This window comes from Oncorhynchus masou, chromosome 32, assembly GCF_036934945.1.
Source record: "Oncorhynchus masou masou isolate Uvic2021 chromosome 32, UVic_Omas_1.1, whole genome shotgun sequence".
In the NCBI taxonomy this organism is placed as follows: Eukaryota; Metazoa; Chordata; class Actinopteri; order Salmoniformes; family Salmonidae; genus Oncorhynchus; species Oncorhynchus masou.
The window spans coordinates 28,154,688-28,175,103 of record NC_088243.1 but is presented as its reverse complement, the minus strand read 5'-3'; the positions used below and the strand labels follow the sequence as shown (position 1 = coordinate 28,175,103).

Sequence of the window (20,416 nt, the reverse complement as noted above, 5' to 3'; positions counted from 1 at the left end):
AGTCCTGAAGGACCACATGCAGGTTTACAGGTGACAAGCGCAGAGCAATGAGCGTACTACATTGACTCACACACACAATGTCAATTCTATGATCATGCCATTTTAGAACTGGTGTTCTCTCCGTCTTAGCTAAGGTAAAGTCGGAAACAAACATTCAAGGCTAATTCTTAAATGAACTACAGTATATGGGAAAGGGATACCTAGTCATTCAACCGAGATGTGTCTTCGGCATTTAACTCAACCCCTCTGAATCATCTGAATGTGGTCAGAAGTATACGCCAGAGATGCGATGTCCTCCCTAACATGTTGAACTCCACCGGGAATGGAAGGTAAAAGCAGGATATGGAATTCACTGATCCACTGCTTATACAGCTGCCAGTGACAAACCTGATAATATTTCCAGTTGTAAAGTTTCCAGATAACAGTAGGGGGCAGTTGTCCTTCTTGGCGATCTATTATTTCGTCACAAGTTACCAGTCATTATTCTAGCTAAACCCCAGCTATTTATACCATTTCAGCCCACAGCCATACTTCCACTAAACTATAGCATGATGAATCAACGTGTTGCACAATGTTTTGCAAGAATGCGGAATTAACCTGTTGAGTAACGTTTCGTTGCCATCCTGATGGCAACCTGGGTCACACAAAGTTTCATAACTGAGGTGTCATGCTAACACACCATAATCACACGAATGCCCTCCTGTGTCCTAAAATTACACCCACCACATGACAGCAACATGATTGTCTTGAAAGGGGAGGACAGCCTTACATTTTTCTATTTATTAGTCATACACTTAGAATGTTGGTCATCAGCGTAAAAACTGAGCAGAGTTAATGGCCTTCCCTTTGTTTAGTTCGGGTCTAAATTAAATGTCATATGTCTGAAAGTATCCGATAGATGAAAGCAACGAAAAAAGCTTCCCTCAACCCTCAAGTAGGCACAACATTTCAAGGTGGTTTCTAGATGTGTTGAGGGGTTGATTTTGTAAGTGTAGAATGGTCAAAATTGCAATGAACTCGGCCCCATCTTTGCTCATAAAAGCAGAGGTAAGGTCTGGAAGATTGGTGCCCCTCAGTGGTATGGCAAAGAAAGTGCAGTCAAGATGAGTGGAACGGAAGACAGGACACTAGGCAGATTTTTCAAGCATCCCTTTTACTAACGATCACCTGTTACAAAAAAACCCCGAAATATTCAGTGTTAATGAAATTACCAACAATATAGCGAGCGTTGATTACAGATAATATGGGATTCCTCTAATAGTTACAGAAGGATTAAAAACCTTAGCTCGGTAGACCTGACGTTCTGCTGCCACAGCGAGGCAAAGCCAAAGCTTCCCTCCTACTGGCTCTGCACTTACAGACTTCCTCTACGGATCTCCATGGTTACAGTTACTTAGTGTCCCATCTGACATGCTGGGACCCTCCCCTATCCCCTCCCAATACTCAGCCAAAGTATGCATGTACAGTAGTTATGTATTCATGAATCAGCACATGTACAGTATGTGTTTGAGTTGTCAAGACAGGAGTCAAAGAGATCAACAACTGTAGTGTACAGTCAGCAGGTCCTAACAGTTACTTTTTTTAAACAATACATTTTTCCTTTTTTAACTTAAAGACAAAGAACCCAAAGTTAATTTAGGAATCCACTTCATCGCCTTCTTGACAAAGAAAACTAACAGAGAAATACGATGTATTCAAAGCGTTCCATTGAAAAAAAGGGGGTACTAAACAGGGGGGGGGGGGGGGGCCACAGTCTGAATGTGTAGGATGCCTTTAGTTCTGGCTGTGCGGTTGGGATCATAAGGAATGTGGTGGGACTTTGCAGTAGTAAGGTCTGGTTTGGTGTTCGGCGTGTTTGTAGTTTAAGGGAGCCCCTCTGCTCCTGGGCCCGGCCAGGTCTCTCCCTGACCCTGCTGAGGAGGAGCAGGTGGGGGTCAGAGGATATAGGTCAGCACTAGGCATGGGGGTCAGCAAGAGGCTGCCTACAGTACAGGTGAAAGGGAAAGCGAGGAGTATAGCAGGAGAGGATGAGGGCATGATAGGAGAGGTAGAGGTGGAGAGGCTGTCTCTGAAGAGAGGGTCCATCCTCCCCTCCCTATACTTCAGGCAAGTCGGTTTCCTGCAAGAAAGCACAGTTCAATATCACTTTAGAGTTACAACAAAGACTTACATGCCAGTTATACCCTCCATTTATTGTAAATTGACTCCTATATTTCAAATCCTTCTTTTGATTGCTGAGTTATCCAATGTCCTACCGCCTCTTGTCCCTTGGTGAGTTGCCGGTTGACAGCCAGTAGCAGCTGCTGCAGTTCCCTCACAGTTTGGTTTAGGCCTGCAGTCTTCTTCTCCTTCCTGTCAATGTCCTCCTGAGGGACGGTTTAGTTACTCCCCTCTCGTCAGTTTCAATATAACTACACCTACTGGTTAATAAAACTACCCCTAGGTAAAGACGGGTTACATTTAACATACAAAACTACAAATACTCATAGCTACCTGTGTTTTTACCACGAATGTACACTACCTAGATCATATGCGTGACTGACTTCAAAACAAATATTTTAAATTAAAAAATCCACCCAGCCACAGACAAAGTTCCCCTTCCCCTCCAGTAAGTCTTACGTGTGATGAGAGGTTGCTGTTCTCTATCAGGTCACCCTGGCCGGTCTCTTTGCAGAACTCCTCTTGGATCAGATCCAGAGACTGCTGGGCCTGAGGTGGAGCAGGATGGGGGAAATTACAAGAAACATTTAAGCTTACATTTCAGGTAATAGAAGCGTGTTCAACACATCCACGTATTCAAATGTTCAGAGTGGATTTAGCTCCTAGAGTGTTTCATTCTAGACTTGGGACTGGTAACAAACTATTTCTCTAACAATAATGTACATCCAAACATAAACTTATGGTAGTCCAATCCTGAGGGGCTGTCTTACCTTATAGAGATCCCCAGCCACCTTCTGCCTCTCACGCTCCTCAGTCTCCAGTTTAGACAGAGTCTCAGTCAGCTGGGTCTTCAGCTGCAACCAAACACCAACAGGGAGATGGGACACTTAACACATGACAATGACCATTCCACTCCTGGTGAAATCTGATCTCAAACTGTTTGGAGGGGGGCATTTGCATATACAGGAGGTGATATATTTGTATATTTCTACCAATAAAATGCAAACATCTGTTTTGCATACACCAAAACTGTTTTTTAGAGCAGTTGAGGTAGACATGTAGCTATATCTACTAAACTAATAATAATTAGCTAGACACTGAAAAACATTTTTATTTTTTTTAATGCATTGTCAAATGAAAAAACATAAAATGTTCAGGTATCCTTGAAGGCATTCACAGACAGAAGGGTGACAAGAGAGACGTCAAGACAGAGACAGACGTCACGACAGAGACAGACGTCACGACAGACGTTGAAAATGTTTCAACTGTGTGTGGAGGCAAATTAATGATAATATGATGAAAGTGTGCGTGCAGTTGAAGACATAGAATGTATCCCCAAAGATGGCCGACATGGAGAAGCTCATTGGCCTGTACAGGAGTAGCAGAAAGCCACCGTCAGCCTTTTAGTGGTAGTGATGGGATAGTGCAGGGCTATTCAACTCTTACTCTATGAGGTCCGGAAGCCTGCTGGTTTTCTGTTCTACCTGATAATTGCACCTAGCTAAATCAGTCCCTGACAATAGGAGAACAAGGGGGGGGGGAAACAGTGGAACTGGCTTCAAGGTCCAGAGTCGAGTTTGAGGGGGATAGTGGATAGTGTGCAGGATGGCAACAGTAGTGTTTTAAGTCTATCCTATCACGAGTAAGGAAGGTCCATCTATAACCAATGATACTAATAGCTCAGTCTATCGTTACACTAAGAATATAACTTCCTCCAAAAAGCAAAGAAAACCCACCTTACACATGCATATAAAAACAGTTTAGCCTGTTACATTTAAACTTATATCACTAGTGTATCCAGAGATGTTTTATATGCATTGTAGATGGATAGCTGGAATGACTCCCAAAGGACATTGAGAACCATGTATTCCCCAGGCAGGTGATGACCCCAGAGATAACATTGGGTGGTGGTGCTGGTGAAGTAGGGAGGAGGGACAGGTTACGGGAGCTCTACCTATATGGGTGAGCAAGGCTTACCAAATTCAACTCCTCATTCTGCCTGACTGCTTCTGTATAAGAGCCATTAAGTTAGCTCTGCAGTGCAGTCAACAGATCTTTAAACTGAAATGAAGTGTGAGATGTTTTTAACAAGCGGCTGTGGGACCCGGGGAAACAACGCTACACAGCTGAAGCAAGGGAATGGCTTGGGTGATCGGCTTCTAGGGTGTGTCCTAGTAGTGAATTAGGGTGTGAGTGTAATAGCATCTAAAGCGGTTTAGGAGAGTTCGATGGTTCTCAATCTGACCAATGATCTACAGCGACTACATAAAATACTCTCACTCTCTGGAGAAACATGTGATGATATGAATGAATGAATGCAGCTGGAATGTTTCTGTTCTGTGTGCCTGCAAAGGGACTCCAATGATTTAACAGGAAACAACTAGAAAAACAAAGTGCTTTAAGTTACTGTGTGAAGTTCGTAAACCCTCTAAAAACAGAGCATTCTACAATGAAAAATGTATATGAATGTAATGTCCAACTGTTGCATGTACAAACACAATGGTGGATACCACAAACAAGTACAGTAACACCCAGAAACAATGCAGAGGGGAATGACTACATATGCAATTTATCAGACCCTCTTATCCAGAGTAATTATGGTTAAGTGCCTTGCTTAAGGGCACAGACGGACTTTTCACCTAGTCATCTCAGGGATTCGAACCAACAACCTTTTGGTTACTGGTCCAACGCTCTTAACCGCTAGGCTACCTGCCACCCCTATGACTACATAGATGGATAACCACTATGAAATGACCGAGTATGACAGGTAGATGACAGGAAGTTGAGTCACCTCACCTCGCTGACCTCTGTCACATAGGTGACGCTCTCGTGCTCTGCTCTCTCCAGCTCAGACTCAAGGTACTGCTTGTCCCTTCTCAACTATGGACAAACAAAATATTGCATTTTTAGCTATGTATGAAAATCTATTAAATTGAATGTGTCAACTGATGTAAAGTGACTAAATAATACAATTGCTGAGCGGTATGTAAAGTATTAAACTGAAGGACTGACGTTGTCCAGCTCCCCGAGGTCACTCATCCTGTCCACCTCCTGCTCCAGTGCTGCCACTTTCACACTCATCTAGGAAAGAAAGGGCAGGAGAGTGACTATAAGCACCACACCAGTGGATGCTGGTGGAAGGACCTATAGGAGGTCATTGTAATGGCGGAAATGAAGGAACGGAGTCAAACGTGGTTTCCATGCGTTTGATGCTGTCCCATTTATTCCATTCCAGCCTTACAATGAGCACGTCCTCCTATAGCTCCTCCCAGCAGTCTCCACTGCACCACACATACCAATGATATTGTTAAAAGTGCAATATAAACAATTTGAGGTTAATTTAATGTTCTTCAGTGTTCACCTCTTTCAGCTCTGTCTGTGATAGATTCAGCTTCACCTTCCAGCGAGACTCCTCCTGCTCTACACTGCTCTGGAGGCGCTGCAGGATGCCCTCCTGTGGACAGTAGAGGTTATTACAGGTTAGTTTCACAGCCACCTCACGACACCTTTTTAACGTCATCTACAGTACACTGATAGAGAGCGTCACCTCACCGTCTCAGCCAACACTCTCTTGTATGTCTCACAATCTTTCTGTAGAACCTTCTGGGCCGCTTCTGATTCCTTCAGCTTATCAGCCAATATCTGGTGAAAGGAACAGCCCTGGTTTCACTTCTTTCCACCCCAGTTCTCAGACATTTTAAAACATACAAGTCTTCGTAAAAGGAAACCTTGGTGTCCTCTGAGCCCCCTGGAGCTGAAGGTCTGGGCTCTGATGCTAGGGTCACCTCTGCTGCTGGGGCCTCTTTCACTGCAGTCTCAAACCTCTGCAGCCACTCCTGGTGGTTCTGAGAGATACACAACAATAGACCATGTGGAACAGATTAACTTAGAATTTAATATCACATCATGTGGTTCTCTGTATGGCAGTTGGTAGAGCATGGCTCTTGCAACGCCAGTATAGTGGGTTCAGTTCCAGGGACACCCATATGTAAAACGTATGCATGCATGACTGAGTCGCTTTGGGTAAAGTGTGTTTGCTAAATGGCATACTATATACTGTATTGTGAGACCTTACATGTTCAGCAGGCAGAGGCACGTTGGGTAGCAGTCTGTGCAAAACATCTCGACACTCTACCTGAGCTGTCTCCAGGGCTATCTGGTGCTCCTAAAGAGGTAGAGGAGAGCGAGAAGGAAGAGAAACGGGGACGTTCAACATGGACTACACTCAGGGCTCACACACACACACACACACACACACACACACACACACACACACACACACACACAGCTTTGCAGGAAAACATCCAACACCTCAAATCGCTACCTCTCTGCTCGCTTGGTTTCACCTCTCCCATCTCAGAGTGCATACAGGAGCATGGCCTGTGACAAACAGCTCCCTCTCCATGACACTCCAGTGTAACAAACAGCTAACATTTTCAACGGCTCATTTATTGAGTGTGCTTCAAGCAAGTATTCATCCACCCCAGTATTCAGCAGCCACGCACCACCACGAGACGAGTTCATTAAGTTTAGACCCCGCTCTGCTCTCCACGGGTTCACAAAGTTCACATTGGTCTCCTTTCAAGGAGGAACATGTTACTCACTCTTGTTCATTCAGTTGCAGTAATGCCCCGGAGGAGCTAACATTCTTCCCATAGAGCACCACACGTGCTTCGGTGATGAAGAACCACCAAACAAAACCCACTACGTTGGTACCATTAATCACACTAGCTGCACAGGGCTTGAAACTCTCAGGAGGAGAGAGATGTCCTGGCACATCCACCTCTACTCTCATTAACACCTTGTGTTGTAAGGGGAAAGGGATCTACGCTGTGACATATGCTTTGGATTGTGTATGAGCATGCATTTTCCTGACAGCACACAACAGGTGCCCAGGAACTCCTACACTCAGCTTAAATGAAGGCCATTTTTACTGTACCAAGATGGCCGAGAGCAGCTGCTGGGAAAATCAGCTCACCATGTACCCGGTCTGCTTTATGGACATGAGGAGCGAGTCATTAGGGGTTAGAACTGTGGCAAAAATATACAGAACCCCCACAACTGTTTATAGTAGGAGAGCAATCTGTTAGTCTATGGTTTATTAGTGGGTCCCTAAATACATACGGCTAAGCAAAGGCTAATGGCAGATCATATTCTCACTGATGAAGAGGACTAGAAAAACCCCTAGGAAACAGCTGGGTGGTTATTAACAGCAGCTACAGCAGAGGAACTTGTGTCAATATTACTGTCTGGTTTCTACACTAAAATATAACAAAGCAAAATAGCATATTTCTCGCAAATCTGAAAAATTGCTGCAGTTGTCACACAATACAACGTCACAGATGCCAAAAGTTGAGGGAGCGTGCAATTGGCATGCTGACTGCAAGAATGTCCACCAGAGCTGTTGCCATAGAATTTAATGTTAATTTCTCTACCGTAGGCCGCCTCCAATGTCATTGGAGAGAATGTCCAACCGGCTTCACACCCGCAGAGCACGTGTATAGCATCGTGTGGGTGAGCAGTTTGCTGATATTGGAAACAGAGAGCCCCATGGTGGCGGTGGGGTTATGGGCAGGCATAAGCGACGGACAACGAACAGAATTGCATTGTATCAATGGGAATTTGAATGCACAGAGATGCTGTGATGAGTTCCTGAGGTCCATTGTCGTGCCACTCATCCGCCGCCATCACCTTATGTTTCTTCAGCATGACAAAGCATGGCCACATACCCGCAAGGGTCTGTACACAATTCCTGGAAGCTGAAAATGTCCCACTTCTTGCATACTCACCAGACATGTCACCCATTGAGCAGGTTTGGGATGCTCTGGATCGACCTGTAAGACCGTGTGTTCCAGTTCCCGCCAATATCCAGCAACTTCGCCCAGTAGGACAACATTCCACAGGCCACAATCAACAGCCTGATCAACTCTATGCAAAGGAGATGTGTCACACTGCATGAGGTAAATGGTGGTCACACCAGATACTGACTGGTTCTGATCCACACCCCTATTTTTATTTTTTTAAGATACAGCATGTGACCAATCTGTATTCCCATTCTCATATGAAATCCATAGATTAGAGCCTCTTATTTATTTCAATTGGTATAAAGTACTTAAGTAAAAATACTTTAAAGTACTAAAGTAATTTTAGTGTGGATTTGTACTTCATATTTGACAACTTTTACTTTATTACATTCCTAAATAAAAGAATGCAATTTTTACGCCATACATTTTCCCTGGTCCAATTCACACACTTATCAAGAGAACGTCCCTGGTCATCCCCACTGCCTCTGATCTGTCGGAGTCACTAAACACAATGCTTTGTTTGTAAATGTGTTGGAGTGTACCCGTGGCTATCCGTAAATAAAATACAAAAATAAAATTGTGCCTACTGGTTTGCTTAATTTAAGGAACTTGTAATGATTCATACTTAAGTATATTTTACTCAAGTAGTATTTACTGGGTGACTTTCACTTGAGCCATTTTCTATGAAGGTAACTTTACTTTAACTCAAGTATGACAATTGGGTACTTTTTCCACCACTGCTGATTTAAAATTGTGGCATACTGCGTGTATATTTTTGTTCAGGATATAAGTCAATGCAGTAAGGTGGTGGCGTACACAAACTGAAAGATTTCTGTATGTTGATCAACAGTATCACTGTTATTTTAGAATGTTTTCAAAAATGATTTCACACAAAATAATGATGTTGACACTGCACATAATCTGGACATCATTTTCTAAATGGCAATTCTGCAGGATCAAATTTCTTGGAATAGAATTTCACTAGCGGCTGATGGCTGTATTGATGTCAGCGTATACACATCACAAAGCATAATGGAACACATGCAGAATTGGGGAAAGGAAATGAGAGAAGCACATGGCAGGAAGTGAGAGGACCATCACGAAGATCATGGATCACAAACTCATTATGACCATCCCGCTAAATGAAATCTGGAGTCAGTCACTGAATAGCTAATGGAGACAATTATCCAGGGCCAGAGTGCAGAAAGAGGGGAGAAATCAGTATGCAGCAGCATATGTATGAATAATGGAGTAATCTCACTGGTCGATTATGGCAATAGCTGTTTGGGGATGAATCAAGTTTTCAATCTAGAGTGAAGCAGACTGGAAGCAGCGTCCGAACCTTGAGGGCTTTGCCAAGTTTCCCCTGAAACATGGACTCGGTAGCTGCCAGAGCCTCCATAGCGCTCCAGTTTTTCACCCGAAGCTCCTGGTCAGTTTCAAAAGAGATACAACTTTCAGTTTAGCCTCAGGGAAAAGTATGCAGTGACCCACACAAACTATTCATATAGGGACGAACAGAGAACCATTAGCTAATACTATTTTCTACTCTCCTTTTCTGTACAGCTGTCCTATCCTGTATCGGAGTGTAGGTTGAAAAGGAAATCCTCACTGCACTTTACCTGTAAACCAGTCTAAGGGTCAAGTGCAGCTTAACATGAGCTGCCCATCTAACGATTGAGTCTTTAAAAGGATCGGCCACTAAATTGTATCGGCAAAAACAAACAGTGAAACAGTTAGTCACTCAGTAGAGGTCTTTGGGATAGACACTGAAAGAATCTGAAGGAGAGCTGCAGCTCACTGCCAAAAAAGGCAAATGTACCTAGATAGGAAAAGCCAAATCACGTTATACAGAGCTAGTCAACAAGGTAGCTCTCAGTCTCTGTAAAACAAGGCTGTTGTTATACTGTGGACACAGAAATAGGGACTGCTTGTAAACATGGCCATGAACAGAGCAGAGTAGACTGACAGCCCTTAACTATGCTGTTTGATTGTAGAAAGCCTTAGCCAAAATAAGCATGGAATTCAAATTAACAGGACTAAAATGTAAATGGTAGAGAAATTGCTGACTTGAATAATTTCAAGTAGCTTAATTAATTTCATTCATAGTCTGCGACAAAATGCAATTTATCCACTTGGGAAAATGAGTAGAGTGAGATTATTCATTTGAAGCAGAGGTGCACAGGACTGCAGATGAATGGGTACAGTGACATCACTGAGGGGTGTGGTTTAGGGCAGTGGTTCTCAAACCTCTCAGGGACCCCCCAGACATGTCACAATTTTGTTGTTGCCCTTTTCTAACTCATCCGATTCACCTAGTCAAGGTCTTGATAATTAGATGACAAGTTGAATCAGGTGTGTTAGCTCCAGAAAAGTTTAAATAAATAGAATGGCTGGGGGGGTCCCGAGGAAGGGTTTGAGAACCCCTGGTTGAGCAGAGTATATACAGGATGAGGTCTGCAGATGTATGTCAGGGCTAGACTGGAGAGGTAGGTAGTATGGGTGTGGGCTGGGGAAGCAGCAGGACAGTCTGCAGCACAGGACGGGACACCTACGTTGTTCTTGCTCCTGTGAAGCTCCAGGGACTCCCTCAGCTTTGTCAGCTCTGCCTGGAGATCAGACACCTGCTTCTCCTTCTCTGCCAACCTGGAGGACAGAACACCACCACACATAATGCTGCTGGATAGCCCCATGCCAAGGGACACCTACTGTATACTGAAGGGAATTCTGTGAAGTATTGCTGTTACTCACGCTGTCAGCAGTTCCGGGCTTGGGGCTTCTGTGTGGGTCAGCTAGAACAAGAAAAAAAGTAAATTACTTATCTTATTATTTTTCACCCTCTCCCATTCAGCCAATACAGATGACCAATGAACTGTTTCCACCTCTTCCCTCACCTGTTGCTGCTGTAGCTCCTGCACCTTGTCGCTCACCTCCTTGGCCCTCGCCTCCAACTCACTCTGTAGGGTCTGGATCTCCTGGTCCTTAGCAGCAAGCCTGCAACAAAGTATGTGTCAGTCTAATTTCTCAGGGTATAATGCAGTAATCGAGTAGGAAAGAGTAGTACAGTAGGCTTAAGGATAGTACAGTAGGCTTACTGTGTCTGTAGTTCTAGGAGCTGGTTTCTGGCACTGGTGGTGTCCTCAGTCTCCTTCTGTCTCAGCTGCTCCAGCCCCACCACCTGCTGCTCCAGAGACTGCAGGGACAACAAACACAGGGTCACACCAAACACCCAGCAGGGAGACACAGCACAGTCTAGAACCAAAACAGTAACATTGGGAAAAGTCTAAACACATGCCAATAAAGCACTTAACTTGAATTTTGAGAGAGACTATGAACACACACCTCAATGGTCATCCCATTGCTGGAGTCACTCTCCTGTGCTGCCTGTAGGCTCTCCTCCATTGACTTAATCTGCTCATCTTTCTCTTGGATCCTTGAAACACAGAACAACAAAACTTAGCGAACCCAGAACAAATTGACCATGAATGTGGCAAGCTGTTTCATAGCAGTTGCTAAGGAAAAAGTGGTATTTTCATTGACTTACTTGCTCTGTAGTGCGTCTACTATCGAATCGGACAATGTCTGAGAGTAGGAAAAGACGAGGGAGAATCCATGAGGGAACGGAGTTGAGACTATCAAAATAAAAAGACAGATCCGTGTGGGGGGAAAAGTGTGCATAACATACCTGTTCAGTAGTCTGAAGCTTTAAAACCTCCATCTCTTGTTTCAGAACCTCCTTCTCTTCTCTTACAGTCTGACAGAGAAAGCAATTTGATTTCAAACACTTCAACATCATTTTTACATAATGCACAATCAAAACTGTGGTGGGAATGATCAAGCTCATTCCTGAACCCTGCTCACCTTCAATTCCTCCTCCTTATTGGCCACCTCAATCAGCCCCATCTTCAGCAGGTCCTCCACAGTCTTGATGTTCTCCTCCCGCTCTTGGAAACTGTGTGTGTGTGTGTGTGGGGGGGGTCAACAACACAAAGACATAGTGAGAGAGGGTCAATGTGAAGTTGAGCATTGTTTTCTGGTGTGGTCTTAATGCTCTCCGTTCTCACATACCTCCTCTGGAACTGATCCAAGGTCAGCTGAGAAGCAGTCTAGATGGGGAGAGAGGGTGTGTCAGAGTTATGCAAACTGAGGAACTGGTAGATCACAGCAGCAGTTCCATCTAAGAAAACAGGCGTGTTTCACTTCTGACCTGTTCAGAAATCTGAGCCTGCAGATTCTGGAGCTCTACCTTCAGTGACATGTTCTCATTGTGCATGGCCTGTGGAGGAGAGAGGAGGGTGAGGGCAGGAAGCCCAGATTCAACAACATTCATCTCACACAAAGGAGATATCACTATTCATATGACAGTGTGCATGTAGGTCTACAGTAGTTTGATAATACAGTGCCTTGCGAAAGTATTCGGCCCCTTTGAACTTTGCGACCTTTTGCCACATTTCATGCTTCAAAAATAAAGATATAAAACTATTTGTTTGTGAAGAATCAACAACAAGTGGGACACAATCATGAAGTGGAACAACATTTATTTGATATTTCAAACATTAACAAATCAAAAACTGAAAAATTGGATGTGCAAAATTATTCAGCCCCCTTAAGTTAATACTTTGTAGCACCACCTTTTGCTGCAATTACAGCTGTAAGTCGCTTGGGGTATGTCTCTATCAGTTTTGCACATCGAGAGACTAAAATCTTTTCCCATTCCTCCTTGCAAAACAGCTTGAGCTCAGTGAGGTTGGATGGAGAGCATTTGTGAACAGCAGTTTTCAGTTCTTTCCACAGATTCTCGATTGGATTCAGGTCTGGACTTTGACTTGGCCATTCTAACACCTGGATATGTTTATTTTTGAACCATTCCATTGTAGATTTTGCTTTATGTTTTGGATCATTGTCTTGTTGGAAGACAAATCTCCGTCCCAGTCTCAGGTCTTTTGCAGACTCCATCAGGTTTTCTTCCAGAATGGTCCTGTATTTGGCTCCATCCATCTTCCCATCAATTTTAACCATCTTCCCTGTCCCTGCTGAAGAAAAGCAGGCCCAAACCATGATGCTGCCACCACCATGTTTGACAGTGGGGATGGTGTGGTCAGGGTGATGGGCTGTGTTGCTTTTACGCCAAACATAACGTTTTGCATTGTTGCCAAAAAGTTCAATTTTGGTTTCATCTGACCAGAGCACCTTCTTCCACATGTTTGGTGTGTCTCCCAGGTGGCTTGTGGCAAACGTTAAACAACACTTTTTATGGATATCTTTAAGAAATGGCCTTCTTCTTGCCACTCTTCCATAAAGGCCAGATTTGTGCAATATATGACTGATTGTTGTCCTATGGACAGAGTCTCCCACCTCAGCTGTAGATATCTGCAGTTCATCCAGAGTGATCATGGGCCTCTTGGCTGCATCTCTGATCAGTCTTCTCCTTGTATGAGCTGAAAGTTTAGAGGGACGGCCAGGTCTTGGTAGATTTGCAGTGGTCTGATACGCCTTCCATTTCAATATTATCGCTTGCACAGTGCTCCTTGGGATGTTTAAAGCTTGGGAAATATTTTTGTATCCAAATCCGGCTTTAAACTTCTTCACAACAGTATCTCGGACCTGCCTGGTGTGTTCCTTGTTCTTCATGATGCTCTCTGCGCTTTTAACGGACCTCTGAGACTATCACAGTGCAGGTGCATTTATACGGAGACTTGATTACACACAGGTGGATTGTATTTATCATCATTAGTCATTTAGGTCAACATTGGATCATTCAGAGATCCTCACTGAACTTCTGGAGAGAGTTTGCTGCACTGGAAGTAAAGGGGCTGAATAATTTTGCATGCCCAATTTTTCAGTTTTTGATTTGTTAAAAAGGTTTGAAATATCCAATAAATGTCGTTCCACTTCATGATTGTGTCCTACTTGTTGTTGATTCTTCAAAAAAAATTAGTTTTATATCTTTATGTTTGAAACCTGAAATGTGGCAAAAGGTCGCAAAGTTCAAGGGGGCCGAATACTTTCGCAAGGCACTGTATCTTTATCCTAATGACCATTTTCAGCTAATTTACTTTTTTTAATGAACAAAGGCAGCCCAGAGGGCTTATCATAGTTATGTTTTATAACTGTACTAGCTACTAAGCTTCACAAAGAAATAACTTCCATGTATAGTAAGCCCACAAATCAATCCAATGTACTGTGAGCAGCATTCCTACAGCTCAACACATTCCATCCGGTTAACAGACCGTATTTTACAGAGCTGGTGTAATAATGAGGGTTTAGACAGTACTACTGTAGGTACCTGCATGTTAGTTTCCCTGCTGGCGCCACTGCTCCTCTCACCATTCAGGGAGTCCTCCAGACTCTTTCTCTGCAGCTCCTTCTCAGCCAGCCTGGACACAACCACACAGGGCAAGAGTCAGCAACACAACCCATATGACAGGGACAAGAGTCAGAGAGGACATTATAAGGAACAGACGGACATTCAAGGATCAGGCTACACAGATGTGCAAGTGGGCTGGGGAAACACTTACAGCTTCTGTAGCTCCTCAAAGTGGGATACAGTAGTGGCCTGAAAGAGGAGGGAAGACAGTGGTCACAACACACTCACATATACAGTACCAGTCAAAAAGGGTTGGACACACATACTCATTCAAGGGTTTTTCTTGATCTTTTACTTATTTTCTACATTGTAGAATAATAATAAAGACATCAAATTATGAAATAACACATGGAATCATGTAGTAACCAAAAAGGTTAAATAAATCCAAATATATTTTATATTTGGGATTCTTCAAAGTAGCCACCCTTTGCCTTGATGATTGCCAAGAGTGTGCAAGGCTTTTGCTCAACCAGCTACATGAGGTGGTCACCTGGAATGTATTTCAATTAACAGGTGTGCCTTAAATAGTGGAATTACTTTCCTTCTTAATGTATTTGAGCCAATCAAATGTGTTGTGACAAGGTAGGGGTGGTATACAAAAGATAACCCTATTTGGTAAAAGACCAAGTCCATATTATGGCAAGAACAGCTCAAATAAGCAAAGAGAAACGACAGTCCATCATTTCTTTAAGAGATGAAGATCAGTCAATCTGAAAAATTTCAAGAACTTTGAACGTTTCTTCAAGTGCAGTCGCAAAAACCATCAAGCGCTATGATGAAACTGGCTCTCATGAGGACCGCCATAGGAAAGGAAGACCCAGTTACCTCTGCTGCAGAGGATAAGTTCATCAGAGTTAACTGCACCTCAGATTGCAGCCCAAACAAATGCTTCAGAGAGTTCAAGTAACAGACCGTCTCCTCTGAACTGTTGATGTTGAGTGAATCAGGCTTCCATGGTCAAATTGCTGCAAAGAAACCACTACTAAAAGGACACCAATAAGAAAAAAAAAAGACTTGCTTGGGCCACGAAACACAATCAATGTCCAAATGTGAGATTTTTGGTTACAACTGCCGTGTCTTTGTGAGACGCAGAGTAGGTGAACGGGTGATCTCCGCATGTGTGGTTCCCACGAGAAGCATGGAGGAGGTGTGATGTAGGGTGCTTTGCTGGTGACACTGTTGGGGATTTATTTAGAATTCAAGGCACACTTACCCAGCATGGCTACCACAGTATTCTGCAGTGATATGCCATCCCATCTGGTTTGAGTTTAGTGGGACTATAATTTGTTTTTCAACAGGACAATTACTCAAAACACACCTCCAGGCTGTGTAAGGGCTATTTGACCAAGAAGGAGAGTGATGGAGTTCTGCATCAGATGACCTGGCCTCCACAATCACCCAACCTCAACCCAAATGAGATGGTTTGGGATGAGTTGGACTGCAGAGTGAAGAAAAAGCAGCCAACAAGTGCTCAGCATATGTGGGAACTACTTCAAGACGGTTGGAAATGCATTCCTCATGAAGCTGGTTGAGAGAATGCCAAGAGTGTGCAAAGCTGTCAAGGCAAAGGGTGGCTACTTTGAAGAATCTCAAATATATTTAGATTTGTTTAGCACTTTTTTAGTTACTACATGATTCCATTTGTGCTATTTCATAGTTTTGATGTCGTCACCATTATTCTACAATGAGAAAATAGTAAAAAAATAGTAAAAAATAAAGAAAAACCCTTGAATGAGTAGGTGTGTCCAAACTTTGACTGGTACTGTACATATAAACATATGAACTCTTGTTGATGAACTACAGGGTGAAACATACCTGTGAGCTCAACTGGTTCTGCAGAGTCTCAATCTGGGTCTGAAGGCCACTGTTTTCCCTCAGGAGATCCTGTCAGGAATAAAATGATGTTATGTTGAGTGCATACCAGAATAAAAAATATAAATACTTCAAATATTTGGCCCATCTCAGCCTCCCAACTAAAACTGTTCCCCTTTAACTACTTCTCTCCCTCGTTTCCCGAATGGTCTGAATGTGAAGTCCTGTTTATACCTGGCACAATAACTATAACTTCCAAGTTTAACTGTCAACCACTGGTGAATGTAAACACTAGGGAAAGTGTTTTTGTCTTGCTCCATGGAGAACAAGAGCACCTCCTCCCAGCTGCCCACTGCACTGAGGCTCGGTAACACGGTCACCACCGATAAATCCATGATTATCGAAAACTTCAACAAGCATTTCTCAACGGCTGGCCATGCCTTCCTCCTGGCTACTCCAACTGCCCCCCCCCCCCCGCAGCTACTCGCCCAAACCTCTCCAGGTGCTCCTTTACCCAAATCCAGATAGCAGATGTTCTGAAAGAGCTGCAAAACCTGGACCCGTACAAATCAGCTGGGCTTGACAATCTGGACCCTCTATTTCTGAAACTATCCGCCGCCATTGTCGCAACCCCTGATACCAGCCTGTTCAACCTCTTTCATATCGTCTGAGATCCCCAAGGATTGGAAAGCTGCCGCAGTCATCCCCCTCTTCAAAGGGGGAGACACCCTGGATCCAAACTGTTACAGACCTATATCCATCCTGCCCTGCCTATCTAAGGACTTCGAAAGCAAAGTCAACAAACAGGTCACTGACCATCTCGAATCCCACCGTACCTTCTCCGCTGTGCAATCTGGTTTCCGAGCCGGTCACGGGTGCACCTCAGCCACGCTCAAGGTACTAAACGATATCATAACCGCCATCAATAAATGACAGTACTGTGCAGCAGTCTTCATCGACCTTGCCAAGGCTTTCGACTCTGTCAATCACCATATTCTTATCGGCAGACTCAGTAGCCTCGGTTTTTCTGATGACTGCCTTGCCTGGTTCACCAACTACTTTGCAGACAGAGTTCAGTGTGTCAAATCGGAGGGCATGCTGTCCGGTCCTCTGGCAGTCTCTATGGGGGTGCCACAGGGTTAAATTCTCGGGCCAACTCTTTTCTCTGTATATATGTTGCTCTTGCTGCGGGCGATTCCCTGATCCACCTCTACGCAGACGACACTATTCTGTATACTTCCGGTCCGTCCTTGGACACAGTGCTATCTAACCTCCAAACGAGCTTCAATGCCATACAACACTCCTTCCGTGGCCTCCAACTGCTCTTCAACGCTAGTAAAAACAAATGCATGCTTTTCAACCGTTCGCTGCCTGCACCCGCACGCCCGACTAGCATCACCACCCTGGATGGTTCCGACCTAGAATATGTGGACATCTATAAGTACCTAGGTGTCTGGCTAGACCAGAGGTGGGCAAACTTTTTGACTCGCGGGCCACAATGGGTTCTAAAATTTGACAGAGGGGCCGGGCCAGGAGCATTTGGAGGGAGTGTTTGGGCCGGATATACTAAAGCATTAAATGTAGTGTGTGCAAACCTCATAGCACAGTAAGAACACTACAACCCAATTTATTAACTGTCTTTCAAATGTGAAAAATAGCCCTTATCAGTTAATACATTTGTCTCAAGGAATATGCAAGATATGGCATTTACATACTATTTCGGAGATACTGGGAGGAGGAAATGTAAATAGATTAAAATAACATACACACTGTGATTTATCAAGATTGCGTCTGTTTTTAATAAGTTTCAATCGAAGGTGCAAAGTTAAAGAAATCAACATTTATTGAAAAATGGAATCACTTTCAACATTCAAAACATATTATTACACAACGAAATACTCAAGCGCAATAATATCTACTTGTGTTAAACTCCGCAAAATCATGGATGGATTGTCCTGACCGCGCGCTCTACAAACTCGCCACGGACGCCCTCGCCTTCACGCGCAAACAGTACACGTGTATCGTTGCCAAGCACACAGACATAGGCTGTATTAAATATCAGCTGAAAATTTAAATTTAAATTAAGAGCGATGTGCGGCGTGTTAATTAAGCTACTGTACCGCTGCTGTGCGTAAATGCGCATTGCTCTTAATTAAAAGTCCCCGCTGTTATAATTTGGACAAGTTCGGCGGGCCGGATTAAAAAGCCTAACGGGCCGTATGTGGCCCACGGGCCGTAGTTTGCCCATGTCTGGGCTAGACTGTAAACTCTCCTTCCAGACTCATATCAAACATCTCCAATCTAAAATCAAATCTAGAGTCGGCTTTCTATTCCGCAACAAAGCCTCCTTCACTCACGCCGCCAAACTTACCCTAGTAAAACTGACTATCCTACCGATCCTCGACTTCGGCGATGTCATCTACAAAATAGCTTCAAACACTCCACTCAGCAAACTGGATGCAGTTTATCACAGTGCCATCCGTTTTGTTACTAAAGCACCTTATACCACCCACCACTGCGACCTGTATGCTCTAGTCGGCTGGCCCTCGCTACATATTCGTCGCCAGACCCACTGGCTCCAGGTCATCTACAAGTCCATTCTAGGTAAAGCTCCGCCTTATCTCAGTTCACTGGTCACGATGGCAACACCCACCCGTAGCACGCGCTCCAGCAGGTGTATCTCACTGATCATCCCTAAAGCCAACACCTCATTTGGCCGCCTTTCGTTCCAGTTCTCTGCTGCCTGTGACTGGAACGAATTGCAAAAATCGCTGAAGTTGGAGACTTTTATCTCCCTCACCAACTTCAAACATCTGCTATCTGAGCAGCTAACCGATTGCTGCAGCTGTACATAGTCCATCTGTAAATAGCCCACCCAATTTTACCTACCACTTCCCCATACTGTTTATATTTATTTACTTTTCTGCTCTTTTGCACAGCAATATCTCTACCTGTATATGACCATCTAATCATTTGTCACTCCAGTGTTAATCTGCAAAATTGTAATTATTCGCCTACCTCCTCATGCCTTTTGCACACAATGTATATAGACTCTTTTTTTTCTACTGTGTTATTGACTTGTTAATTGTTTACTCCATGTGTAACTCTGTTGTTGTCTGTTCACACTGCTATGCTTTATCTTGGCCAGGTCGCAGTTGCAAATGAGAACTTGTTCTCAACTAGCCTACCTGGTTAAATAAAGGTGAAATAAAAAAAAACACATCACATCTGTCATTACAACAATTAGGGCTGTGTTCCCCTACCTGGACCTGCGCTGAGTTGTCAGCCAGGCTGTGCTGGGACACCTCCAGCAGCTGCATCACTTTCTGCTCCACCTGGTCCTTGGACACTATGGTGTCGGTCAGGCTGCTGTGCAGCGTCTGGATCTCCTTGTTCTTGTTGCTCATTTCGGTCTCCACCGCCAGCAGCTGGCTCTGCAGCTCTGAGAGAGGAGACACCAGACCCAGTCATATCACCTTCGTCACATGTAACATTTGTTACATATTGGCAATGAGTCGTGCATTAGTTTGCTTTTCAGAGGTCTGTTTATAGAATCTCTGAGCACCTTCTTTAGCAGCATGAAGTTTCTCCCTCTCTGCGTTGACATTGTGGAGGTAGTTCTGGAGCTCGTCCCAGCGGCGCTTAGCTTCCTGCAGTTGAGCCTGGTGATCACGGGACAACACTTGGCACTTTAACAGTGAACACACACGGACAACCTCTCAGAATCCATCTCACTGTACTGTGGTTATGAACACAGGAAAGGCCAACCTGGATGTCTGTTGCAGGGAAGCAGTGTTCATACTGAGCACAAAGCCTCAAACAGACCCACTTCCTGAGCTAACACAATCCTCCACTTCCCTGTTCTATTACACACCACCCAGAATCCCCCCCCCCCCTAGAAAGGGCGGACACAGGCCCTCCCATGGTTACAGTGAGAAACCCGAAACAGTCCAGTCCAGGTCTGACCACGAAGGAGAGATTCCTTTGTGTTTAATCTCTGAGGCAGCCGAGTGAACTATGGGCTAAATAAATAACTAAATTAGATGCCCGTGTGAGTCATTTGCCCCTCCCCTGACAAACCACATACCTCCAGCTGAGACACATTCTGCTTGTAGTTGACCTCCAGCGACTTCCTCTGGTGCTCCTCCTGCTGCAACTTGTTGTTGTTCTCCGTCAGCTCTTTCATCAGACCAGAGTACTCAGAGCGCAGCTGGTTCAGCTCCGACGACTGCCTGCCATGCACACCACAACCACTATTATAACCCACACACTC

At 44.2% G+C, this 20,416-nt stretch overlaps 1 protein-coding gene across 3 annotated transcripts in view; it reads right to left on the bottom strand.

Annotated features, from left to right (window-relative positions):
* Positions 1–1,132: 1,132 nt before the first annotated feature.
* LOC135525839 (kinectin-like) overlaps positions 1,133–20,416 on the bottom strand; it is a 37,184-nt gene continuing 17,900 nt past the window's right edge. The window contains exons 8-34 of one of the 3 annotated variants that reach the window (XM_064953764.1): positions 20,231–20,375; positions 19,709–19,805; positions 19,407–19,585; positions 16,147–16,215; positions 14,483–14,520; positions 14,251–14,341; positions 12,172–12,240; positions 12,033–12,070; positions 11,826–11,916; positions 11,650–11,718; positions 11,509–11,546; positions 11,307–11,397; positions 11,060–11,157; positions 10,859–10,958; positions 10,716–10,756; positions 10,520–10,610; positions 9,307–9,393; positions 6,236–6,325; positions 5,889–6,005; positions 5,713–5,802; positions 5,522–5,614; positions 5,173–5,241; positions 4,957–5,040; positions 2,931–3,014; positions 2,620–2,709; positions 2,256–2,366; positions 1,133–2,119 (exon numbers count right to left, since the gene is read on the bottom strand). In XM_064953764.1, coding sequence (XP_064809836.1) covers positions 2,096–2,119; positions 2,256–2,366; positions 2,620–2,709; positions 2,931–3,014; positions 4,957–5,040; positions 5,173–5,241; positions 5,522–5,614; positions 5,713–5,802; positions 5,889–6,005; positions 6,236–6,325; positions 9,307–9,393; positions 10,520–10,610; positions 10,716–10,756; positions 10,859–10,958; positions 11,060–11,157; positions 11,307–11,397; positions 11,509–11,546; positions 11,650–11,718; positions 11,826–11,916; positions 12,033–12,070; positions 12,172–12,240; positions 14,251–14,341; positions 14,483–14,520; positions 16,147–16,215; positions 19,407–19,585; positions 19,709–19,805; positions 20,231–20,375 — 2,284 coding nt within the window. In that variant the 3' untranslated portion in view covers positions 1,133–2,095. The remainder of the gene's footprint in view (positions 2,120–2,255; positions 2,367–2,619; positions 2,710–2,930; positions 3,015–4,956; positions 5,041–5,172; positions 5,242–5,521; positions 5,615–5,712; positions 5,803–5,888; positions 6,006–6,235; positions 6,326–9,306; positions 9,394–10,519; positions 10,611–10,715; positions 10,757–10,858; positions 10,959–11,059; positions 11,158–11,306; positions 11,398–11,508; positions 11,547–11,649; positions 11,719–11,825; positions 11,917–12,032; positions 12,071–12,171; positions 12,241–14,250; positions 14,342–14,482; positions 14,521–16,146; positions 16,216–19,406; positions 19,586–19,708; positions 19,806–20,230; positions 20,376–20,416) is intronic. The other 2 variants (XM_064953765.1, XM_064953766.1) reach the window with 2 other exon arrangements.